General features: G+C 47.4%; 2 protein-coding genes across 3 annotated transcripts; both read right to left on the minus strand.

Moving 5' to 3' along the window:
- Nucleotides 1-9,594: 9,594 nt before the first annotated feature.
- Nucleotides 9,595-14,650, minus strand: LOC116435352 (lymphocyte antigen 6E-like). Of its 2 annotated transcripts, none has more exons than XM_032091649.1 (3): nt 14,453-14,650; nt 10,735-10,854; nt 9,595-9,861 (listed from the first exon to the last, which is right to left on the minus strand). In XM_032091649.1, the coding sequence occupies exons 1-3, from the start codon at nt 14,502-14,504 to the stop codon at nt 9,650-9,652; spliced, it is 384 nt and encodes a 127-aa protein (XP_031947540.1). In that variant the 5' UTR covers nt 14,505-14,650; the 3' UTR covers nt 9,595-9,649. The 2 variants fall into 2 exon arrangements, with proteins under 2 accessions (XP_031947540.1, XP_031947549.1); XM_032091658.1 differs by lacking the exon at nt 14,453-14,650 and adding an exon at nt 13,564-13,738.
- Nucleotides 14,651-19,244: 4,594 nt separating this feature from the next.
- Nucleotides 19,245-24,315, minus strand: LOC116435363 (lymphocyte antigen 6E-like). Its single transcript, XM_032091671.1, has 3 exons — nt 24,022-24,315; nt 20,524-20,643; nt 19,245-19,853 (listed from the first exon to the last, which is right to left on the minus strand). Exons 1-3 carry the CDS (start codon nt 24,071-24,073, stop codon nt 19,645-19,647), a joined length of 381 nt encoding a protein of 126 aa, XP_031947562.1. The 5' UTR covers nt 24,074-24,315; the 3' UTR covers nt 19,245-19,644.
- Nucleotides 24,316-25,896: the final 1,581 nt, after the last annotated feature.

Genomic DNA, 25,896 nt, shown 5'->3' on the forward strand with positions numbered 1-25,896 from the left:
CAACTCAGGATATTTTATATTCTACGGCCTAAGCTCATCTCCCACCTCCTCCCCAAGGCTGCTGTGTGGGACAGACTGCAGAGCTCAACACAGCAGCTCTGCTGGCAGAGATCTCTGTTCTAGACCAGCCCACAAAACACTGCCCTGAGTGCTCCAACCTCTTCTTGCAAGTTTGGAGGTCACTGGAGGACTTTGTTGAACCATTGGCTTCATATTGTGAGTGCAAGGCCAAAACACATTTCTTCACGAAAAGAAGGGTAAAGCAAGAGAGGCAACAGGGGTAGAGTCCAGCACCAGGAATGTGGCTTGTGCTGGAGAAAGGTGGAGACAGCTACAAAAGCACACTCAGAGGAAAAGGAGATAAGGAAGTGGCTGGATCAGAGGGCAAACTGGTGCTAGGGTAAATATTTCTTGGCTGTGGCACACTGGGGAGGAATGGGGACGATTAAAATCAGGAAATGATGAGTGTGACAGGTCCTTTCATGGCTCAGGGCAGCAGAGATGGCGCAGAAATTAAACCTAGACTAACTAGGCCTGCAAGGCTTTGGTGTTGAACAGGCACTTGGGGAGTTCAAGCTTGAAATTCAGGGTCAGTAAAAGCTTGCTCAGCTTCTGTGGAGCCAGGTGGGACACAGAGAGGTTCCTTCCCCATCACGCTTCTGTTTCAGGGTTTGTGTGAGACTTCCTGGGTCTGGCTGTGCACGTGAGGCACCTAAACGCCAGAGGAATTTGCAAATGAGACGTGTCCCCGGGTTAGTGGAGCAGAACTTCTCAAACTGCTTTGCTCCAATGATACAGGAAGGGGACAAAATCCTTTTTTTTTCAGTAATTATGCAATTACTCCTGTGGGGCTGGGAATTGTTCAGATTTTTCCCGGAGAGGGTTGGAACTGCTCTGTGGGAGGTTTCTGCCCCACCTGGCAAAATGTGGAGAATCAGTTTGGCAGAGGACTGGGAGGCCATGAAAGAGCAGGAATCCAGGATCTCCATCCTTGCTGCTTCCTCTCACCCCCAAAATTCTCTTTGTCTGGAGCACTTTGCTGCAACACAGTCTTGGCATGAAGGTCCTCCTTGCCCAGGTGCTGGCACAGGCCCCGACACTCCATGGAATGCTGGAGCTGGGATGCACCATTCCCGGAATTCCTGCGCACGCCACCCTGCTCCACCTGGCTGAACGAGAGGCCTGACTCCATATCCCAGCCCTTCCTCATCATCCCACCCTGGATGTTCCTTCTCCTAAAGTCCCTTCGGTTATTCTGGATCAGAGTTGCCCAGAAGACCCTCAGGATCATATTTGGAGCATCCAAGGATGCTCCAGATGTAGATTTTCCATGGGCAAACCAAGCTGCAAGTTATTCTTTGCTTTGGTGCCAAACAGGTCACTGTCCTCCACCACCTCTGCTGCATCCCATGGGGAAAGACCTGGGATTGCTCTCAAGAAGCTGCTGAGATTCCTGAAAATTCCTGAAAAAAAAGGTGCCCAACCAGATGCATCTTTGGGCTGTGCCATTTATTATATTTTTTATAGATAAAAGAATAAAACCTTCATCTGCTCCCTCCAACCACAACCTGGGGTCAGGATCTGACTGTCATCTGACAGGATCTGACTGCTGCATGGATGAACTTTCACTTCTGGCTGCCATCCACATTTCCTTTTCCCTTCTCTCCCTGAGCCTGAAGTGAAAGTGGATTGCTGGCTGGTGTTGGAATTCTCACTCTTCCTCCTTCCAAAGTCTGCATGACTCACCCTCAGCCGTGCTTGTTTTAGGCTTTTGACAGGAAAACAACTGTGGTGATTTAAGAAGAGCTCCTTACTCAGGCAAAAACCTTAATTTCCCTGAACAGTCTCAGCAGGGCCCTGCTCAGACTGTGCCCATGGCTCCAGGAACCCCCTTTAAGCTCAAGCCTAACCCTTTAGGCCCTGATGTAAGTGGCCCTGTCTCCAGCCATGTCCTGGATGGACCTTGGCCGTGTGCTGTGATTTTATCTCCTATCTGTTTATGACTTCTGGTTGTGACTTTTAGGGTTGGAATTGCTGATCCTTTTTGTCCCTAACCCAGGATATTCCATTATTCTCTTCTCCAACACTGCCTGCTGGATGATCCTTAACTATATAGTGTCTATCCCTGTCTCCAGGCCTAATTCTGTCTCCTGGCTGAACTCTGGACTTGTTTTGTAGCTTTTTTCTGAGTCCTGGCCTTTTTTGTGCCATCAGAGGTTCTGGACCACCTGCAAAGGTTGCTGTGCCTGAGGGCATCTCCTCTCTTGCAACAGGGGCTTCATCTCTGGGTTTTTTGGGGGTAGGAGGAGGCTTTTCAGTCCTTTCCCCACCCCTTCCACCAAAAAATACACCTCTATGAAAAACGAATTCACCAGACTCCATGGAGGGGGCACAAAATGTGCTGAAGCTGTAGGCAAGGTGCTGGAGCTTTATAGTGGAAATGTTAAACTTGGTGTAAAAAAAATAGGAATGGGAATGTTTCCAGGGTGTGGAAAAACCAGAAGAACCAGCAGAGTAAGAGTTAAAAGGAAAGGCATTTGTTGATTGCCATGGAGCACGGTGCCTGTGATCTTTCAGAAGTAGAGGAAGAACAAGCTGACCTTGGATAAGAAACTGTAGAGGACTAAGAGGAGGGTGGGAGCCATAAAACACCCAGATAAGGTAAACAAAAGGGCTGGAATATTCAGGAATTTCATCTAAAAGGGGAAAAACAAAAGAGAAATCAAGCAAAGAGAACATCCTCTCTCTAAAAACTGTCAAAAACAAGTCCAAGATTGTTTTGTTTTGTGCTCTGCCTTTCACCTTTTACCTTCACCTTGTGCTCAACCTTAAAGGCCCGAGGAGAGCTGCGGGGCTTTCATCTTTTGGCTGCTGGTGGCACAGAAGTGACATGGGCCAGATGATCTGGGCACGCCCACGTTGGTGCTTGTGATCCAATTAAATCCATAAGGAAGAGTTGTTATGATCCAATTTTAAGGTTCTTAGAAATGCCTCTGCTGGAATTAAGGTGCAAACGAGACCATATGCCAGTGACAATAGTAAGGGTTTTATTTGATGGTAAATATGAGAGAGAGAGAGAGAGAGAGAAAGAAAGGAAGAAAGAAGTAGAAGATAGGTGAGGGGGACAGAAAGAGTGACAGGGACAGGATAAGGAAAATATCACCACTCCATGGATCCCAACGATGTTCAGTGATCCTCTCCAGCTGGTCTCTTGGTGGTGAAGGTCCCCCCAGAAGGCACAGAGTCCCATGGGTGTATATGCTCAGGCCGGGTGACCACATCTGGGCATGTCCCCCTGGCGGGGGGGTGAGTCTCTCACAGCAGACTCTGGATCTGTTGCACCATGTGCAGTCCTGTGGGGCCAAGCCTCTCACGGGAAAGTCCCGTGGATGTGGCCTGTGGGGTTGGGGGTTCCACAGCGGGGCCAGTTTGTGTAATCGGAGGATGGGTGTTTATTGCCTCTCACCAGAGGTTGCACCACGCACCCAAAATCTCCTCCTTCCCGCTCGGGTGGGGGCAGTCTGTGTAAACCTGGCGTCTGTGAGCTGTGCTCTTCCCGCACCCCAAACTCAGCCGGGGATAGTTGCAGCTGGTGGCTTTGGCCTTTTGTGGATGCGCACCTTTCCCTCAGCCTGGGATGACTGAACAATGTGTTTCCCTTTATCTAATCAACAGTTTGACCTTCAGTTCAAAGTCCCACTCTTCAGGGAAGCTTCTTCGGTTGTGGCTTCTTTATAATGAGCAAAACTTTATATCAATGTTTGAGGCATGAACTATTTTCAGTCTCTGACAAGAGCGTGAAAGGCAAAATCCACTTTCCCCATAATTTTTGTGCTATCAAATCGCTCTCTTCTCCCCAAAGATCTCTCAGGGAGTTTTATTCCTCCAATTTCCTGTGACTGCAGAAGGGAGTTTCTCATTCCCAGGAGTGGGGTCTGCTCATTATCTAATTGCTGATTAACATCCAATTCTGCATCCTGGAGCTGCAGGCAGGTCCGAGGTGAGCTGTTGCGAGCCCTGGGCACAGAGCCAGGACCTGCTCCTGCCTCTCCTGGACCAAGGAAAATTGTACCCTTGGCACCCCCAATGCTTTGCATGGAACTTAAAGACTTGCCTGAGTAAGGAATCAGCTGGAAAATGGGAAAACCATCATTCCTATGCAGAGCTCTCTCCACTTTCTGCCTTAGCACTTCTTTAAGGTTGACTGAAACCTGGGAACCCTGGAGCTGAACATCCTTTGGAGTGAAAGTTCCTACATGGGAGTTATTTCCACATCACCGGAAGAGCTTTGGGTCGCTTTTGCTGTTCTGTCTTTGTCTTGGAGCAGCCTGATCTCGTGGAAGGTGTCCCTGCTTATTGCCAGAGTGTTTGGAACGAGATCTTTTAGGTCCCTTCCAACCCAAAACATTCCATGATTCTGTGATAAAGCAAAGACAACCCTGAACACCACAATTCTGCTCTGGTGAAGGGAACCAGCTCCATGTGGGAATGACAGAAAGGGGACAGAGAGAAGCAGGAATGGGAATGACCAGGAATCAGTTCATTCTCCCATCCCCAGGGAGAGGCTGAGGCCATAGTTTTTCCATGGTTTGATGCATCCTGATTATGGTGCTAAAGCTGCCGTTTCTGGAGGCCGTTTCCCAGCTCTTCACCCTACTTTAAATGCCATCAATCCCTTCTGATCCATCTAAAATCCTGTTTGCTGCTATTTGAACCCCAACATAAAGTGTGGGAAGAGTGAAGCAGCCCGAGCCTTCCGTTTGGAGGATCTGGAAGGTGCTCATCCCATCACACACCAGTTTGCACTTCCCAGTGCAATGTGTAAGATTTTTCCATGGAGTGCAGAGTTCCGACAAGGCTTCGTTTCACGTTTTTTTTCCCAAAGTTTGACACGTGTTAAACTTGTGATCCAGCACAACTTCTTTTCCTGCCAGATTGCTGCGAGGGAGATTCCCTCACCCCATATTTGTGCCACATTAACTGGGGAGCTTTGTGCTTGGCCTTCCTAAATTACACCCTCTTTTCCCAGCCTACCACTTAAATTTACTGGAATCACCCAGAATCCTCCTGTTTGCAGATTCTCTCTGCTTGTCACCCGTGAGCTCAGTGAATTTATTGTCTAATCCGTCATCCAAACCAGCAATTAAAACTTTGCGTCATCCCAGAGCCAAGAGGAGCCTTTTAATGGATCGTTGCAGCCTGACAGCAAATTGTTGGCTGTGATTTGCTCGTGATTTCAGCCCGACTGGGTTTTCTTGGTTTTGCTTCTGAGCCCATCACGTGGCACGCTGCCAGAAGCTTTATTAAGGCTGAGCTGTGTGACAGGTACCACTTTTACCCTCACAGATTTTGTTGTCCTGTCACAGGTGGGGGTATCACCCACCTGTCACAACATTCTTGCTGCTCATCCCTGCCTCCTTGATAGCCCCTACACCATTGTTTGATGATCTATTTCAGAGCTTTTTTCCAACTCTGGACTGGTTTTTTCCAACACTGTGTGTGTCCCCAGAGTGTCTCCTATGCCCTTTAATGATGTATTATTTCCACATTTCTTATTGGAAAGGCTCTGGACGTGGCACTCAGTGCTCTGGGTTGTTTGACAAGGTGGGAATGGGTCACAGGTTGGGCTCAATGATCTTGGAGGTCTTTTCCAACCTAAATGAGTCTGTGATTTGTTGATATCCAGTCTTCAAAACACCCAGATTTCCCTGTTGCAAAGAAACAGGAGCAGGAGAAACAGGCTGGGTTTAGTAGCTGTGATGCATTTCTTTTCCCGATTTTCCTGGACACCACTTTGCCTGACAGCTCTCACTGATTTGCATATTCATGTTGAAAACACTAATTTTATTCACTTTTGATGTGTTAATTAGTTCATCTCATTAATATCTGTGGCAGCAAAATGGCTCTTGCTCTTGTGTTTGATGTGGTTGTGTCTCCACACCTGTTTTCCCTCTCGCTCCACATGTGGAAGCACAAACTCATCTTCTGACGCTGCAAGCGCGGCTCAAAGTTGTGGGATTGGAAAACAAATCCTACTCTGAAGTGGTAGCTCCAAGAATCACCTGGATTTCTTCTCCCAGACAGCTCAGCCTGGAGAGCACCAAACCTCACACTGGAAAAGGGAAATGGGACTGATTCAATCCATGTGGGAAAAGGAGATTTAGGCTTTGCCTAAAGCTGAGCCACAGAAGCCTCGATCTTCTACCTGCACCTTCCTCCAGCCCAGGGAAGGGAGGAACCGGTGTGGAAAAGGAGCTGTGACCTCATAATCAGCCCATTCCTCACCTCCAATCTAGAAGGAGAGCTTTAATTGTCCTTCTTCCTTCTTTATTTGAAAGAGTTCCAGCGATTTTCCACTCAGAGGATCAGCAGTGACAACATCCATTTGGAATTCCCATCTCCAGATTTACTTTTCCATGACCTTCAGCTCCCACAGCTGGGAGCTTTCAGTCCAGGAACCAGGTGGGTGGACAAGACAACCTGTAAATCCTGTTAAACACAATCCCTTCATCTCCAAAGAGTCAGTCACGATAATCCTGGCTAATTCAGCTGCTTCGGCATCCAGAAATTTCAGGAAAAGAAAGGGTTTCTCTAAATTTGTAGACAATTCTAGGAAACCCTTCTGTCATTTGATCTTCTGGCAGCACTCAAACTGCTGTGGTGAAAAGTAGGGGAAAGAGCTGGGAATAAGGGTCTGCAAAAGATCTGGGTAAGTTTTGTTCTCCCTCCTTAACTCTGCCCATCCTGGTTCCCCAAATCCTCGCCGGACTTATCTCAACCCTCCACTTGTTCCTTCCCCTCCAGATGGTCTCTCCCACAAAGTTTTTGCTTTCTCATGTCCAGTGAAACTGGTTAAGATATAAATTGCTCTTTCTACTTCTTCTTTCTCCTGCCAGCATCGCAGGTGGTAAAACAGTAACGGCTTTGGCCCAGAGCCCAACTTTGCTGGAGTTTTTTGAAAGCACCCAAGGTCCTGCAGGGAAAAACTGTGCAGGGTATGGAGGGCTTGCTCTTGGAGGACTTGCTCCTGGAATTGGGATGCAGCACAGCCACCACAGCCCTACCAGTGCTGCCGGTGCCTGCCCGGAGCAGCTGGACATCTCTTCCTTCTTTTTGGTTTAAAAACTCATTCTTCCCCTTCTCCATCTGTCAGAGACTGAAATATTATATTTTATGACTTAGATATTTTCTTGAAGGACTTTTAAAACTGCATTACAAAAGCTGCAGAGAAGACTTCTGCACCCTGAATGGGGCCCTGACTGAGGCCTGACACCGCTCGCTGATGAAGATAAGATAAAGTAACACCTCAGGTCTGGCGACATTCACTGAGCACCGGCTTAACACCTCCAAGGTGGAGACCACAGCCCCAGGGCTATCAGCTGCCAGGCTCGAACAGACCCCCTGCACCAAAGGGTGGAGGGAGGAGAGGTTTTGGGTACCTTGGAAAAGCCTCTGGTCAGAGGCGCAGTGACCGCCCATCCTCCACTGTGCAGAGGAGCCCAGCTGAGGGATCCTCACCACGGGGGAGGAAGCTTATCCACAGCAGAGGGGGTGACATGGCCCATCACAGGGCCCCTCAAGGGGTCCCCAGACCCTGCCCCAGAGATGATGCAGCAGACCCTCAGTGTTGCAAGGGACAGTGTCAAGCCAGCCCCTGCAAGAGAGGCACGTGGGCATTCCCACCTGGCCCAAAGCGTGTATTCATCCACGGGATTCTGCACTCTTTGGCGTGTCCCCACCACAAGAGCAGATGGAGGGGAACAACAAGACGTTGTTGGGACCCTCGGATGGGTGATTGCTTCCACCTAACCCCTGTCACCTCTCCCTGTCCCCCCACCCCCCACGCACTCTTTTCTATTTCTTTCTTTCTTTTCTCTTTCCTTCTCTTTGCCTCTCTACTATTAAATAAAACACATCCATTTTTTGGCATCAACATCTAACCTCGTTTGGTTTTAATCTCGTTTCTGGGAATATTTTGAACCTTCTAAGTTCTGTCCGGTTTATGCACAGAGACTTAGCTTTCCGTGCTTTTCTGGGTTTAAACCGGATCGTAACAGCATCCTAATTTTCCTTCCAAATTGAGGCTGTCATTGGTGAGAGGAAATTAACAGCAGGTTCTGCTGTTAACTTGGTCTTTTGACATCTGTCATCTCCCAGCACAGCTCACCAGTCCACTCAGTGGGATGTCAGTGTCCTCTTGTCCCTGCCCAGCAATGTGGTGTCACCTCCTTCATTTCCTTCATTTCCTTCATTTCCCCTCCATCCATTAAACAAAATGTTAAAAACCAGTTACCAGACCCAGAGCTCACAGCACAAAACATGAAGTTGATGTGGAATCTTTTATCCTCTTGGAAAACCAGTGGCTCTGAAATCCAGGCTCCATGAAATGCCTCAAAAATCCACATCCTTCCACATGTGCAACCAAAACCCAGCAGAGTTCCAGGGCAATGCTTCAGAAAAAGCAAAGATCTTGTTTAACCATCAAACACAACAAAAAAACCCAACACTCTTCAATTGTTTGAACCAGCTCTGGTTTCTCCCAGGACACAGCTGAGCTCGGGATGCTGCCAGCTTTTTCTTTTCTCTTTTTTTTTTTTCTGTGTGTTTTCCAGGAATGGGAGCTTGCAGCCGGGACTGTGACCCAAGAAGCTCTGAGCTGTTTGTGTGAGTCCCTGGCTGGCTGCCCCTTCTTCTTCTCTGTGACACCCCCAGGCTTCCTACAGAGCTTTTCTGTCTCCCCTCAGCTGCAGCTCCCACAGGGAGCAGAGCAGAGCGCTCAGAGGGCAAAACCGAACAAAGCTCAACACAATCAATGGTTTCTCTGCCAGGAACGTGGGTCTGTAGAGAGCCTCTCACAATCTCTGAATGACAGGGGTTGGCAACAGCTGTGTGAGGTTGTTTTGGCCCTGGAGAAAAAGAGGGGAATAGATACGAGGGTGTTTTTTCCAGCTGGATGAGGTCCATGAGGAGGCAGCGTGAGGGCAACTCCCAGCTCAGCAGGCTGCCCCCATTCCTTCCCTTCTCCCTCCCACCTTCCCTCTGCCTTTCCTCTCTCGGCCACGTTTTTCCCTCTCTGCCTTTCCTCCTTTTCTCCAATAAGGGAAGCTCATTTCAAAATGTGAACCAAGAGAGCAAAGAGCGTGAGGAGACAGAAATTGCTCCCCACCGAGGCTGGAGAAGTGTCCACAACACTGCCAGAAATCAGTTTTACTTCCACCTGTTTGTTTATAAGCAGATGTTTGATAACCAGACTCACTGTGAACAAATTCACCGATCATCCCCTGTGCTGACACAGCTGTGGAGCCATTCCCTGTGTTTCAGGCAGGGTGGGATATTATTCCTCCCAGAGCTTTGAAAGTTAAGAGACAAAACTGTGCCTTCAAGGATCTCTTCAGAGCAATAATGAATTGAAGCTTGAACATGTCAAAAAGGCCATTTTTTATGTGTTTTCTTAGGTGAGTTGGATGTCTGGGGACACTTCGGATTCAAGTAGGCTCAGGAAATCAATGGGAGTTCAGCACCTGCCTTATCCAGGCTCTCTCGAAGATCCCAGGGGAAGCTCAACCACAAAACATGAATCTTTGAGAGCAGAAATTATCCCAGAACAATACTTTTATTTCAGCCATCATGGGGAGCTCTTCCAGACCCATCACAATCCGTATGCAAAGATGTAAGTGACGCTGGCCAGGACACCCAGCGACATCACTCCGTGGCTGCTGTGCCGGCTGTTGACTCCATTCACATTGCACAAGGGTTTCTCACAGCAGGAAACATTCTGGGAGCTCTGGGTTTGTTGCTGACCTGTTGCTGGACACGTTGCAGAACACATCTTGGAGATGAGGTATTTAGGCTTGTTGGGCTCTAGTGCAGGAAAAAAAAGGGGGGGGGGAGAAGAAAAAGGAGGATGAAAAAGCATTGTTTAAATATTTTTATGGCTAGATCTGTTTTGGTGAGTAAAGGAAGGGCAGGCATTAATGCTCAAGGCAAATTTCATGGAATTAATCATAGAATCATGGAGTGGTTTGGGTTGGAAGGGAGCTTCAAGTTCATCCATGGGCAGGGACACCTCCCACCAGACCAGATTACTCAGAGCTCCGTCCAGCCTGGCCTTGGACACTTCCAGGGATGGGGCATCCACAGTTTCATACAATCCTAGAACTGGTAAGGTTTGGAAAGGCCTTTAAGATCATCAAGTCCAACCAGGACTTCTCTGGGCTCCATGTTTTGTCAATCCTAAAGTGGAATTAGCACCTGTGGGTGGCTTTCAGTTCCAGCTGCCTGGAGTGATGCTCAGGCTGGGTCATTCCCACCAGGATGGTTTTTCCTACGACATAAACCCAAGGGGAATGTTCTGCATGACCTGAGATTTGGCATAAGAGCATGTGGAGGTCTTTGAGGGCACAGAGCCCCCAGGACAGACCTGAAGGATTGTGCTTGGCATAGGGAGTCAGCCATGGTGAGGTTTGGCCAAAACCCTTCTCAAAACAACTCTGGGAGTGGAACATGCATAGATCCAGGTGTGAATCCACTCCCTGGTGCTGCTCTGTGTGTCCTCAGCATTTCCCCAATTCCCAGCAGGAATATCAAGTGTCTCTGGACACTGCAGTAAGGAACCACAAGGTCAATGTCTCCTAAAAGTTGGCCGTCAAGGCCTGTTGTTCCCATAGTGGGATGAAATCCCATTCCTGGGACTGCTCTCCTACAAAACAAACAAGGTGTTGTTCCCAAACCTACTTGTCCCGACGTCCTTCCGGATGGTCACACAGTGTTTCTCCTCCTTGGCACACATGGAAATGGTCAAACAGTCCTTGTTGGACTCCTGTTCTTGGCAGGTGTAGCACATGAATGGATAAACTGGGGGGGGAAAAAAAGGGGAAAAGCACATTACAAGGTTTAAAAACCACAAAAGCTCCAGTGCAGAGATCTCCATTTTCCTCAATACAGTCTGAGGAATGTTTTTGTGGGAATGACCAGTGACTTTCTTTATCCCCTGACCCGTGGCAGCAGCGCTAAATCCCTCTCTGTCTCCTCTGGCTCAGGCTGCAAAGTGTTATCGATCTGCTTGCAATCCCTGGGAGCAGGAGATGTGAGTGGAATTCAAGGATTTGGGGGCTTTTGTGATGGAGATTATTGCTGAGCCATAGTGGCTCTGTCCTGAGGGCTCGGCCACGGGAATTACCAATTACTGCTCAGGGTTTCTCCTGGGCAGGGCTTGGCAGGGAGAATTTAAAGATGCCTGGAGCATTTTGAGGAGGTGGACAATGCCCAGTGTCCTACTTCTCTTTAGTCTGGCTCAGAGACTGCTGTCACATCTCTTTTTTTGTGCTTGAACGTCTCTGAACTGGACTAACCTCAGTTCTAGGAAGTCTGATGAGAGCCCTCAGATGCTCTGTGAAACTTCTGTTTTTAGCATAAAATAGGGAATGAATGGAAAATCGTAACCAAAAGCTTGGTTGAAGTGCTAAAGACAGATTTGGTAAGATAATTCATACATCTGCAACAGTGGCAGTTGACTGGCAGGAAGGTCACGCAGTGATGAGTTGTGTTTCCTGTCAAAAATCTCTGTTCCTGCCCTCAAAACCAGAACATGGTAGGAAAGACCTCTGGAAAGCCTCTTGGAAGTAGTAAAAAGAGGAAGAAGAGCAAAACCACAGCCTGGGTGATAAAACATCCCAAAATATGTGCAGAGCACTCTCCACCCAGGCAGATTGAAAGGTTTTATGGTGGTTGGGTTCTGAGTTCGTGAAATCATCCAGAGCAAAGTATGAGGTTTTGTGGTTGAGTTTCTTTAAATACACGGCTAATTTTTGGAGGGAAACAATCCCAAATGCTGGCTGATTTCCTGCTGAGTCTGGGGACAGTCTGTCACTTTGGAAAGGGCAAAAACAACTAAAGGACACGTCCCTGTGAGCACAGCTTTGCCTGATAAGAAGTTGGCAGTGAGGGAGCGGAAGGACAGTGAAGGTCACACCATGAAACGAGAAGTTTCTGATAGAAGGAAAGGAAAAAGTCATCAACTGTTGATCCTGTGTGGCTTTCTTGCTTCATTCACCTCTGAAAGAAGTTGAATTTTCATGTACAGAGTAGAGGAGATTCAGTGAGGTTTTAAGGAATTTTTGACACAACCTTGAATGATGTTATTCACGAGCGAGCCCAGGAAACACGAGCTGGTGAAAATGCCAGGGAATGGTTGCAAAGCCAGACACGAAAACACCCTCAGAGGGCGATTCCCAATGATTATTGGTCAAACCAACTGGAGCAATGGAAGAAATTCTTCCCTGTGAGGGTGGTGAGGCCCTGGCACAGGTTGCCCAGAGAAGCTGTGGCTGCCCCTGGATCCCTGGAAGTGTTCCAGGCCAGGTTGGATGGGATAGTGGAAGGTGTCCCTGCCCATGGCAGGGGCTGGAATGAGCTGATCTTTAAGACCCCTTCCAAACCACTCCATGATTCTCTGAATTTAAAGGATTTTGATAGATGGATGCAATAAAAGAGTGAAAACAGAGTGAGTGCAATCAGTAAAGAGAAATAAATAAAAATAAAAAAGAGAAATAAATGACTTTTAGATAAAACTGAGACACGTAAATGTAGGGTGACAAACAACGGGATCAGAACCACAGTGACAACAGCAGGAGTCAACAGTGTCACATTCCAGCCATGGAAACAGACGTCACCCAAGGGGACACGGGCAGAAATGTCATGTGCAAGATATGCAAAGTGGCCTTTCCACCCAGGCAAGGCCTCAGCTGGAACCCCGGTGCCCAAATCTCTCTGTGGCACTTCCAAAACTATGCAGAGCGTTCGGAGAGGGACCAGAGGAGAGGGAGGAGAAAAGGTCACAGATCTTGGAAATGTGATCTTGTAGAAAAGGTTGGAAGAGTTTAGTTTGTTTGTTGAAAATGAGAATATGCTGAGGAAAGTCACAGGAATCTTCTTCATGCAAGAAAAAATAGGCAGCAAAGAAGAAAGTAATAAAATGTTTTATGTGTCCCATGGTGGGAATATGGGAGAACAGTACAAAAAGACATGCTGAGAGATCTTAAAGGCTGGCTTAAAACTAAATTCCTAAAGGGATGAGAGTTTCTGAGCAGTTCCAGGCTGTGGAATCTTCCTTGTTGGAAACTTTCAGGGACACCTTAAACAAACATTTGCCTGATTTCGTCCAACATTGCAGCAAGGACTTCATGACCTTAGAGGTCTTTTCCACTCTTAGTGAGTCTGTGATTCTATGAAAAGGATCAAGACCTTTTAGGATTTCTGCTGGACACAAAATATCTGTAACAGTTGAACATGGATGGAAAAGGCGAAAGACCCTCTTTGGTTGGCTGAGAGATCAAGAGTTTTGACCAAAATTTGGTCATTAGGGTCTTGGATGAGACCCAGGATACATAAGAAGGATCAAATGACAGTTTCCACATTTTCCTTTGTCCCAGTTTTAGGCCAGAAAGCTGCAATCTCTTATTTTTGATCTAGGCTGGGCCACAGAAAGGTGCTGTGTAAAAGCCTGTCCTTAAATCCATTGGGAATCTGATGCCGATATAAAGTGTCACTAGTAAGGAATCCCACCATGAACCTGTGCTCCTGGATCTCTGTGAGCTTTCCACTTCATCCTGGGTCACACTGAGAACGTTGCCGTTGAAAATTCTCGTCTGTCCCTATTATGTTGCTTCAACCAGGAATGGTGGGCACAAAATCCATTTTTTTTCCAAGATTGAATAGTCCTTTTCTCACCCCAAAACTGGGCAAAGCTCCTGCTTTTCCAGGCACGCTGGAGAACCATTCCAAAGGATTTAGGAGTAGGGGGTTGATACATCAGCAATAATTGATTAATTAGATGTCTCTTTCTCAACCAGATTCGTATCATGGTTTCTGGGAAACCATCAGGTGTGGGGAAAATTTCGGCACTCCAGTCGTCATTCCCACGTGCCAGGAGTGATGGAGCAACACGTGTGTCTCACTCCCAGAAGGAGGACAACACTCAGCCTTCCCTTTGGGAGCGGGACGTCTTTAACATGAAAAGTTCTTTCGCCTCTGTTGCAGATTTAATCTACAAAAATTCCCACTGTTGCATTTCCTAGGAAGACATGTGGCAAACCACTACAAGGGAGGAAGCAGCAAAGCATAAAAGTCTCTAAAATACCCCAAACATGAAATTTTTAAGGAAAAAACCACTTTGTTATGCTTTCTGTCACTTCCAACTTGCCTCCTTTTGGAAGATCCAAAGACTGCTGTGTGGATTTAACCTGGCATCCAGCACCACCAGAGCTCTACCACTGGAAAGAAGAATTAATTCATCAGATTCTTATTTCTGCATCAAATCACTGATTGAGGTGCAAAAGGACATTGGTGACACCATCACAACACTGCCAAGTTGGTGACAGCCCTCTAAAGTGGAAAATTGTCACCATCTTCCCTCTAATCCTTGTCTTAAGTAGGAGCAGCATGAGAGGCTCACCTTGTTCCACACACAGGACAGCAACCAGCAAGGTGACAAGAGGAGTCCTCATCTCCAGCAGATCCTCCCAGCAGGACTGGGAAGCTGTTTGGAGGGCAGGTTTTATACCCCAGCCCAACAGCAGCAGTTTTACAGGTTCCCCATGGCTCGCATGTGGACATGAAATCAACCCAAGGGTGTGGAATGTTCATGTGGGAGTTTTCCATGCTGGAGCCCTTGGAACGGGCTGGCACCTTGGGGAAAAGCCCATTCAGCCACGCATTTCTTGCTCTTCCGGTTGTGTGAGTGATGGGAAGTTGGGATCTGCTCTCTCCTCCTCTGAATTTCTCCCTTTCCTTCCTTCCAGAGCTGCTGCTCTGACGAAAGCAGAGCCTGGAGGCATGGGGAGATAGTCCTAGGAATGAATTTTTCTAATCCCTTTGCATAGACAGCACGTGATGTTCCAGGGTTTGTACCGTTCATTGGCTTTAATTATCCAACAGCACCAGCCTCAGCCTCTGAGCTGGCCTAAGCTGGTTTAGCTCAAATAAAATCAGTGTGTTTTACACCAAGTTGAATTAGCTAATGGTTGGTTAAACAGAAGATTTTCCTCAAATTTTCATGTCAGCCTTCATTTCTTTATCAATTTTCCCCTGGTTAATCCCTCTACTTGCTCTTTTCCTGCTTGTAATCCTCAAATACCTTGTACAATTTTGATTTAATGAAGTTTTGCTTCTATCCAGGGATTCTTTAGAGGAGCTGCTTTTCTCCACGCCCCACAGTTTCTCGAAATCAGGCCTCTGTTTCCAAGCCCACAAATTGGCACCCTGGAATTGCAGCTCTGCTCTGGAAAGAGCCATCCCTCCGAGTGTCATTTTTTCAATCTCTCCTCTTAAATCAATCCTTTTGCTTTTATTCCTCTATGTTGCTCCTCTCCTCTGAATTCCTTAAAATCTGTTTCTGGCAGTCTGAGATAGAGACCCTCGTTCAAGATGCATCTTATAAGAGCTTGAGCTGCCAAGTCCACAGAGCTTCTTCTAAAACAAGATTAGTCCTGGAGAGCAGAAAGAAAATATTGTCAAGCCCTGCTTTTTCTGGCAATTATGGAATAACTTTGCAGGCAATTCCCTGGATGTAGCCATCAGCAGGGTATTTTTGTCTAATATGAATCATTCCAACACTGGATGATTTCCTGATCCATGTGATTGTCTGACACTTTTTTCAGGCCCTCCTGATCTGTCCTGGGATAACGTCATCAGGTGGTGAATTCCAGAGTTGTTCAAGCCCTGTGTCCAAATAGACATTCCCTGGCTTTGGAGGCTGGTGAGGTCAGCGGGGACGTGGTGATGATCAAATCGAGCCTTGTGCTTCACACAGGACAACTTGGTCTTCTGCTGAAGTGTTTTATAAACAGGTTTTTCTTCCTAATTAGTGGGTGTGGCTCCTTGCTGGCATTTTGCAATGAGGGTGAAAGGAAGGAATCATTTTTTCCCTTATTTTTAGTCTTATTTATCCCATAGACTTGTTGTGTTTATTCCTTTCCCCTTTCATATCCCTGCTCATGTTGATTTCTGAGGAATCATACACTGCGTTGGTTGGAAGGGACCTTAAAAATCACCTTGGCCCAACCCCCTGCCATGGGCAGGGGCACCTTCCACTATCCCAGGTTGCTCCAAGCCCCATCCAGCCTGGCTTTGTTGACTTTTCCGACATCCATTTTATTCCCGCATGAACCTTCTGGGAATAGGATCAGCACAAGTCGATTTTGACTTTGACTTTGACTTGGAAGGAGCAGTGAGGCTAAAACATTCCCAGCACATCCAACAAATATGTACAAAGGAGAGAAATTTGGGTTGGAAATGGGATTTTCTGTGTTTTCTGGGAGCTGTCTCCAGGACATGAATGTCTTCTTTAGTACTGTGGTTCTAAGGTACCTTGGAATGCTGGAGCATTCCCTCTTCCCAGTGCGTGGAGAGCTGTAAAAGAGATTTATTTCCCAACAGGACAGATTACAAAACTCAAAAGCACTCAGAGGCATCACTCAAGGATCCAGCATGGAGAGGGTGTCTCCTGGTGCCCGGGATTCATGCTTGGAGGAGGGCCTGGAGCAGGGATACCAAGTGAGGAGTAATATTGAGGAAGACAGGAAGAAAAAAAAACCCAAGGAAGCTGAGTCACCTCTCTGGAGTAATCTTATCATTATCCTTTCAGGAAAATTAAAGTGGATCTCAAATTGGAGCCATGAGTTGGCAATGGACTCAAACTGGAGCCATGATTTGGCTCCATGACAAATGGAGCAGTCAGCTTTGGGAAAAGGGTTGCTTTTGTCCCTTTCCATGGCTTCCAGAAGATTTTTAGACCCAGTGGGGGCCTTGCTTTGGTCTCTTGCATCCAGCCTGTCTCTTGCTTTGACATTGAGGCACTGTATTGGATCTGGGCAAATAAACAGGGAAAAGGGAGAGAAATTTCATGTCATGAAGGAAAAGGGAGGGGAATTATTCAAGGAGAACTAAAGGCAGCACAGACCCTTCAAAACCAATGGTGGGAAAGCCCTGAGAGAGGGAAAAGAAGGGCCAAAGTTAAAGCACCTCCTGCAGATGCCTCATGTAGGCAGGGAAAGGCCTTCTTGGCTGACCCAGGTTCTGGTGCAGTGAGTCAGAGCTCTGAAAAATGAGTTTTATATAATCCACAGGGAGAGAGAGGCAGTTACCTCCCAGGAGCAATCCCAGCTATTGGAATGAGACTCCCGTCTCCTTCCCAAAAGCCCTCCAGGCATCGCAGATGTTTCTGCTCCTGGGGCAGCTCAGTGCTCCCACGTGAGGAGTGTGGAGCCATGGGAGGCACCAGAAACCCGAGGTGATGGAAGGATTTGGAATTAGGGAGCAGCACCTGCGTGGGAGGTGTCAATCGGGATTTCTCGGGAAGGCTGGCAGAGTCTCCTCTTACACAACATTTCGAGGGGAGGGTTCACTGTGGGAGCTCTCGTGTTTTTAGGACCTCCTGTGCCTCAGGAAAGTTGCTGCTCCCACCTCCAGATAAGGACTTTGGGATGTGGGTCAGCTTTGGAGCACATGGATGCGTTTTGTTGGGCACTAGGGAAAAGCCTATGGGATCAGGGGAAAATCAGGCAAGAAGGAGGTAGCCAGGATGGAGCTGCTCCCTTAGGGATGGCACTTCTGGATTCCCAGAGCTGTTTATAACTTTTCCATGCAACAGCCATAACCAGGGGTGTCCCACGTGCTTCCATCCCCTTTGCCATGCCAGGATCCTTCCCATCCCAAAACAGAGGCACCTGCCAGGTTCAGGCAGCTCAAGACATGACCTTATTTTAAACCTGGCTGCCAAGGGCAGGTCTGGACTCCCAAGCTCAGCAGAACAAGACCTGAGGCCGTACCAGCCCCATCTTGACCTTTCCCTGTGCCAACCATTGTCCCTAAGGAATCCTAAACCTGTGGATAGCACAGGATGAAGATTATTCCAAATAGTTCAGTTGTTATCCTGTTACAATCAGGGTGTGGGGCAGAATATGGCCAGCCAAGGTCACAGAATTGGTTTGTTCGGGATTTTTGAATCTGTGTCACTTGAATATCCCTAAATTTGGCAGGAAGGAACACAGGGTGAGGAGAATAAATTGGGCAGATGGATGGAGCCAGTTCAGTTGGGATAGGCAATAAAATCCATGGGAAGAATGGACTCATGGCCAAAATCGAAGTATCCTTGGCCAACCTTGCATTTACATCGAGGAGGAAACAATGAGCTGAGGCAAGGAAATAGAGTTTGGATGGAAAAAGACTTCCTCCAAAGTAAGACTGGAGGAAGAAGCCAACGAGGAAGTCTGGGAGAGAAAAAAGCCAGGGAATGCAGAGCTGGGGTTGGATGTGGATGGGAGGAAGGTGGGCAGGAAGGGGTAAGAGCAGATGGGAGGAGCTGGAGCCATGAGCCCACGTTTCCTCTGCAAAGCTGTTGTAAAGAATAAAGGTGTGGCTGTTCCCGAGCGTTGTGTTTCTTCTGCTCCTGGAAAATACCCGTCGGAATGAGCAGAACATGGAGCTTTGCAAGGAGGCTACAGAGGGAAAACCAGCTGGGTAAGCTGCACCCAACTCATTACCCTGGGAGATCTTCCTCAGGATGATCCCTGTGGAGAGCTCTTTCATCCCAGGAGAAAGGAGTTCAGCCTCCCTGGAAGGGTCGGAGTGAGCAAACCTCTCATTCCTAAGATTATCCACAAGGAGGGTCAGAGCAGGGTAATGAGTCCCTTCAATTTTAACTCGATGAGCTAACATAAAAGATTTATTTGCAGTGTTAATGTTTCTTCATAGATGAGTCTGAAAAATTCCAGGTTTCTTTCCAGAAACCATCTGTCTTTTCCTATGATTTTTCTTTAAGCACCACGCAAAATACTTTTCTCCCTTTTCTAAATAATCCTAATGCTTCTAAGGGAATTTCCACTGGAAGATCTTAAACCAGTTTAAAGAAAATTCTCAAAATCCTTTCCCATCAGGCCCTGCCTTGCCCTCTCTGTTTCCTGGAGAGCTCAAGAGCCATTTCCTTCCAGGCAGCTGCCCCAGGAGAGGAATTGAAAGGAAGTCAAATAGAATTTATTCTATTCCGAAATGGAGTTGCAAAAATGCCATTTCTGCCAGTGCAGAAAAATAAAATCTGGGGAGAGGCTTCCTGAAGTGAATGCAAAGTAATTTTAATATATTTCAGCATTATTCCCATTCAACTTGCAGGCGAACGCCTCCGCTTTTGTCCCATAACATGGATACATCCAGCAGCTACGCCCAATGTGCCACACCACGCAGCCACACAATAGAATAAAATAACACTTTATTGTGCCCAGTTTCTGTTTAACAACTGGAATATTAAAGGCTTTCTCAGAGCAAAATGATACAGGGTGGAAAATGGGTAAAAAATGGCACAAGAGAATGGCGGGGATAAAATGAAAGGCAAAAAATGCACAGAGTTATAAATGCCAAGAGTAGGAGAGATGGTGACCACATGGGGCCATTCTGCATGTGCAGGGCTCCATTCTATCCCTTTCTCTCCCAAACATCATTTGGAGTTGTCACCAGAGCGCGGAAAAAGCAAAAATACCTCTTGATGGGATGTGACCTTCCAGGTAGGAGGCACAGGGCAGCATTCCCACCTTATGGACCGCAGCTTGAACCATGCCATGCAAAGCCAAGCAGCTCCTTCCCTGCAAAAACCCCTCAAAAACCCATCCTGAGGATGCAGGCGAGACTGACCAGGACCCCCAGGGTGAGGATGGTGGAACTGGTTTTCACGCTGCTGGCCCCACTGATGTTGCACAAGGAGGTCTCGCAGCAGCTGGTCGCGACTCCGGCTATGCCGATGTTCAGGTCAATGGTTGGGCAAAATGCAGAACATTTCTTGGTGATTCGCTGGCTCCGGTCGTTGCCTGGAGTGGGAGGGAGAGAAAACAACAGGAAAAGTCCAGTTTTTCATCTTGGATTTTTTTTTTTGCAGGTTTCAGTCATAGCCTGGCTGTGCAATCCCGCGGGGAATTTGTTATTCTGCACTTGGTGCCGTTGGGTTTTCCCTTGGGTTTCATCACATTCCATTATTATATGTGTCTGTGTGACCTATGGACACCACCTCCAGGTCTTACAAATCTTCTGCTAGTTTCAGGGCCAGCTGAGGGCAAGAATTTGGGACTTATTTGTACAATGCGAGATTGCAAAACATCAGCACCGTGCCGTGGGATCGCTCCTTCCACAGCGTCTGGCCCTTTCCATTTCCACCACCTCATGGGCATGAACTTGAGCTTGGAGTTGAGACAAGGAGTTTGTGCAGGGATAATAAAAATAATTATTTTTATTCCAAAATCTCCCTGTCCTGAGCGTGTTTAATCATCAGTGTTTAATTTTAATTGAGTTTAAGCAGTATTTTTACAATATGTTGCAACAGACCCAGGCTATGCCGAGTTCCCACCTTCCCAAGATTTGTTCTTTGCATGCTAAAATCCTCACTAATTCCTCCACCGCAGCTCCTGGTGGGAGGAGGCTCAGCTGTCAGCCCCACTTGAGCCCCACCTTGTCCTCAGAGCCTTGGGAAAGCTCCACACTCACCGGTTCCTGTGGTGGAATAGGTTGTCAGACAATACTTCTCATTCTCCGAGCATTTGGTGGTGCTGAGACAATGGATGTTGGAAGTTGCATCTTTGCACGAGAAGCAGGTCAGGGAGAACGCTGAAAAAGAAGCCCAAAAACATCCATCAGTCACCTCTGGGAATATCCCTAGGAGCACAAAACGGGGTGGATGGAGGATCTGTCAAGCCCAGTGTCCACAGGCCAAAAATTCCTGCATGGGTTAAACTTGGCCCCAAGGACTCTCCAGGAGCCAGATTAAGCTCAAATCACTGGCAGAGCTGTGATTTGCTCATTAAGGAACATTCAGGGATCTCCCTTATGGGTATTTGGTTGACTGTCCAGCGAATCCATTAAAACATCTGGCATCTCTACTGTGTTTTTGGGAAGAGCAGCCCAGTCTCCCACCACTTGTAGTGTGAAGCTCTTGGGTTTTCTTTCCAACCTGGCTCCTCCAAGCCTCAGTTTCTGGCCACTGGTTGTTGTATGGAGACACTGGACCAGGGAATCTGTGGCTGGCCCATCCCTGGAAGTGTTCAAGGCCAGGTTGGCTGAGTCTTGGAGTAACCTGGGACAGTGGAAGGTGTCCCTGCCTGTGGGGGTATTGGAACTAATTGGTTTTTAAGATCCCTTCCAACCCAAACCTTTCTATGATTTGGGATGATTTTCAGAGCTCTCCTGTGTCAGGAGGAAAATCTTGGATCTGTAGAAGGCCGGGCTCAGCAAATCCCTGCCTTGGCTGCAGCGGATTCCTTTTTCCAGCCATCCATGGGTAACAACTTCCTCACTCCACAAAACGTGCACAGCTGGAACACTCTGCATCTGCAAAGTGCTTTGCTAAAATCAGTGAATGAGAACAGCTGGCACTTGACGAGGCTGAAGCATCATTGAGAGCAAAGAGATCCTTGGGGAAGGGTTCTTTGCATGATAAGGGGAATTTCCTCCTCATCCGTTTATCTGGCTGCAATGTCACCCTCCAGGGATTAAACTCATCCTCATTTCCAGACTATCCCTGGCTACAGGCAGTTAATGCTCAGCTAATTCTTGCAGCAGCTTTGTCTTTTAGCTTTGCCTTCCTTGCTCTTCATCTTCCTCACTCCTCTCCCTTGCCCAGGCTCCTTTGTCAGCAATGTCCCAACCTCTCCACTGCCCTTGTTTGACCTTGGACAAGCCCTTCTGGCCCAAACAGGCTCCTTAAGTCTCCTGCCAGCCCAGATCAGGCTCCAGCTCAGTCCATGATGGCACGATCAGTTTTGCTTTTAATTCTCTATTCTTCCTCTGCCTATGTGGAAGCTCTGCCTTCTTTTCCCACTCCAGGCCCTTCTTTTTCCATGGCCTTTCCTCTTGTGGTTCACAGCCCTCACATTCCCTTCTCTTCCTCTACTGTCCCTCACTGACTGGCATTGAGCAGAGGCCATCAGACAGCACGGATCCCATCTCCCGTGGTCATTCCAAAAGCCTCAGACTTGGCACCCAGCTCTCTTTGACTTCATATCCAGACTATTGCAATTTGCTTCCTGTCACGGTCATTCCCATCTCCAGAACCTTCATTTGTCCTATCTGGCTCTTGCCTTCAATATTGTCCTGACCTTTCAGGCCCATATTTAATTTTTGAAGTCTAATTCCTTTAGATTGCCCCTGTCCAAAGTGCTTGGATTCATTCTCTTTTCATGTGCAAATTCTACACAGGATTATTTCAGCTCCACCCCAGCAGGAACCACCCTTTCCTCACAGAAACACTGAGCCTCCAAACTGGATCTTCCAGACACAGAACTCACTTTAATCCTTAATAAACGCAGCATCTTTAATCCAAGCCCATTCCCAGAAAAACTTCCTGAATCAGTGCAGGAAGCAGTGGAGCTGGTTATGTGCCCAATTCCTGTTTCATCCCAACCACCCAAAGCTCCTAATTTCAGAGTCCAGTTGCCCTGGGAGCCTTCTTGGCAGGAGAAGGGGGAAGCACCATCCAAGGGGGAATTTTCCAACCTCTCTCCATGCTCCAGAGGTTTCTGACTCACCATTTAATGCAGGACTCTGGGGTTGGCTCTTAAACTGGCACACCCTGAAGTCAGGGAGGACAATTTTGGTCAAACCATTGAAAAACACTTTAATTTTATTTAATTTCTTGGCGCATCTGTTGCAACGAGAGCTGAGAGGGGTAGGGAATTTTATTTCTTCCAGATGCAAACCCGGAGTTAATCCAGGCTGCCTTCAAATGTCGCCACAGTCACCAAGATTTTTGCTCTAACTGAAGAGAAACATTCCTCAAGGAATTTGCTGTCTCACTCCATGATCTTTTTAAAAAATGGGAGTAAAGCTGCAGGAAAAGATCCTTTTATTGGCCTTAACATCCTCAACTTGAGCACAATTTCAAGTTTCAAGCCTGTGAAATCCAACAATAGGAATACTTCCATCCTCAAATTAAGTGGGAGCCAAAGAGATCTGTTAGACCAGGGCCAGAATGGCCAGGAATTTGCAGGTCAAATCCTGGGAAAAATTCTGTTTGCAAACAGGCAAAAGCCCCCCAGGCTGAGGGAATCAACCATTCCCCTAAAACAGAGGGATGGTCCAGGCTGCACCCTCTGTTCCCTGCCTGACACAAAGCACAAGCTGTGGTCCTTGGCAGAGTCCAGCCAGAAAAATTGAGGTGCAGGTTCCCAGTGCTCTCCCAAAAAATCCCCCAGGTAATTATCAGAATGAGAATGGGACTCTGCATGTCCATCCCAAACCTGGGATCAACTGGGAATCATGGAATCATTAAGGCTGGAAAAGACCTCCAAGATCATCGAGTCCAGGTTCACCACTAAACCCTGGCTCTGAGCACCACATCCACGTGTTTTCTGAACACTTCCATGGATGTGATTCCACCGCTTCCCTGAGCAGCCTGGATGCTTGAGCACCCTTTCAGGGATGAAATTTTTCCTAATAGATCAGACTCCAGGATCTTAGAGGTCTTTTCCAACCTTAGGGAATCTGTGATCAGCAAAGTTGCACCTGGAAGCAACAAGGAAAAGCTGGGAGCCAGAACTGCACCTTCTTGTGGCTCAACCATCTCTGTTAATTCAGGTAATGATGGTTTGAGGTGCAGCCAATAAAAAGTGAGTTAAAAAGTAAATAAATCAGGCTGTGGTGTCAAATCTGGAGTTTTACTGCACATATTGCCCCATCCCTGCCCTGGATATCCCTCATGGATATCCCTATTCCCATGGAGCTGCCCTGAGGGCTCTCAGCTGCCGCTGAGCTATTCCAGGGGCTGGGCTGGCTCTGCAGGAATCATCTGAGGCAGGAATCTCACCACCCCCCCCCCCCCCTTCATCATCCCTTCATCTTCTGGTTGGGATAAATCCCCTGTCTCCTTATCCTGGAATAACTCCTTCATGACCCTTCAGCTTCACCCTCTACGCTGCAAAATCCTGGAATATCAAAGCCATGCCCCAGCTCTGGGAGGGTTCAGTGCAAAGCAATCCTTTCGGAACTCACCACTTTCCATGCACAGGGCGACGCCGAGCACGACCAGGAGGAAAAGCTTCATCCTTTAGAGGTCTGGCAGCCTCCAAAATAAGCAGGACTCAGGCAGGGCAGGTTTTATACCTCTGCAGTGTTTGCTTTGATCCGGAGATAATAACCAGAGGCTGCTGTGTCAGATGATGGATAATTGGGAGCAGCGTGTCCGGGCTTGTACGGAGAAGGGCGTTTTTTTGGAGAGCTGGAGGGGAGTGTGTTTTCCCCTAGAACTTCTCCTTTTCATGGTTGTTTCACAATGCAGCTGCTCCAGCTGACGTGAACTCTGCAACTGTTTCTAATTCTGGAGAAGTGAGGGGAAAAGCAAAACACAAAAACAAAGCAATTTCCCTGGAAAATAAGATTTTCCTTTCCAGGTCTCAGAGCAGGCTGCATCCCCCAAGATCGTGTCCTTTCACATATGGAAATGATGGAATTTAAATTTAAAATTGAATTTGGGATGGAAACTTCTCCCAAATGTCTCCCAGGATTGTCAAGACAGTGAGATCAGAAGAGCAGAATCCTTCCTCTGCTTTTCATAGGGGACCAGGCATCATTTTCTGCCTCCTGTTTAAGGCAGCAGTTCAAAATCAGAAATGGTTCTGGGATATTTTTTATGAGGAGAAAATGTTATCTTATTAGAAAATAAAATCCACAGAGTGAATAAAAATGACAATTTATGTTAAAAAATAGAAATAACACCCACTCCCATGGCATGGAACAAGCTGGGAATTTTTTACTAGTTCACCAGAAAAAATAAATGTCAGGGAGGAAAACACAAACCAACTAAAGCACGGAGAAGGAGGGGTTGGCTGAGCAACGATCTCAACTCATTAAGTCTTCAGAAAAAGAGAATTTGTGAAATGCCAAACAGGAGTATTCCATCGGATTCCCAGATTGTGCTCTTTATTCCTCCTTCTTTTTTCCTTTAGATCGTCTTTCATCCAATCTCCCTGTATAAAATCAGAACCTTTCCCATCTTCTTGGGATCGTTGTTGTTTTTCCCTCCCACCGTTGCCTTTCTGCCATCAAGTCACGGGAACAGAGGCAACAATCCCGGGAAAGGTCCAGCTGGATCCTCTCGCGTGACCCTTGGAGCTGTGGGGGATGCCCCAAAGCTTCTGCCAGCGCCTCTGCCCCTTGCTGCTCTCCATCTGCTTTATTCCCTTTTTCCTTATCTCCAACTTGCTCAGATTCCCATCTCGATGGAATATTTTGGGCTTCCAACATGACCCACCTCCAGCCATCACCTCACCAGGAAAGCACGCCGGGTTCCTGACGTGAAGTCAGTTTTTCCAACACCTCCAAACTGGACTTATAAACATTGTCCCTCTGGAGCCCTGCATGAGTAAGGTGAGGAAATTCTGGCTTTCCCAATAGGCAGAGCACGAAACTCAGTTGGAACAGAGGTGGCAATTACCCAAAAAAGCTCCGAGGAGGGGCGAGGTTTGGCTCCCTCAGCCTCCTCAAGGCACCCGCCAGGAGGAAAACAAAGCTCCCTCCATGCCAGCGCAAAATATTGCGAAATGTTTTATTTTCCCCAAGCCAGAATAGATTTAATGAGTTTTTAGTGGTAAATCCATGTTTGTCGGGGCCTATCTGGAGGGCTCCAATCCCAAGGAGGTGCTGTTCTGTTCCAGAGCCAGCCTACGTTGGGATTTATCTCCAACAGCATCCTCTGTCAGGTTCAGAAATAGCAGCTCAGGCGCTGCTTTTTTTTCCCCTTCCCTCAAACTCTCATCCATGCCAAACCCTAAAATATCCCCTGTCTCCTGCAAGCTGCTGAGATTTGGAGAAGGCAAGACTGGATTTCTTAAAGGCTTTATTGTAGGATTCCTGACAGATTTTCCGTGA

The sequence above is a fragment of the Corvus moneduloides genome, chromosome 1 (assembly GCF_009650955.1).
Source record: "Corvus moneduloides isolate bCorMon1 chromosome 1, bCorMon1.pri, whole genome shotgun sequence".
NCBI classification, from domain to species: domain Eukaryota; kingdom Metazoa; phylum Chordata; class Aves; order Passeriformes; family Corvidae; genus Corvus; species Corvus moneduloides.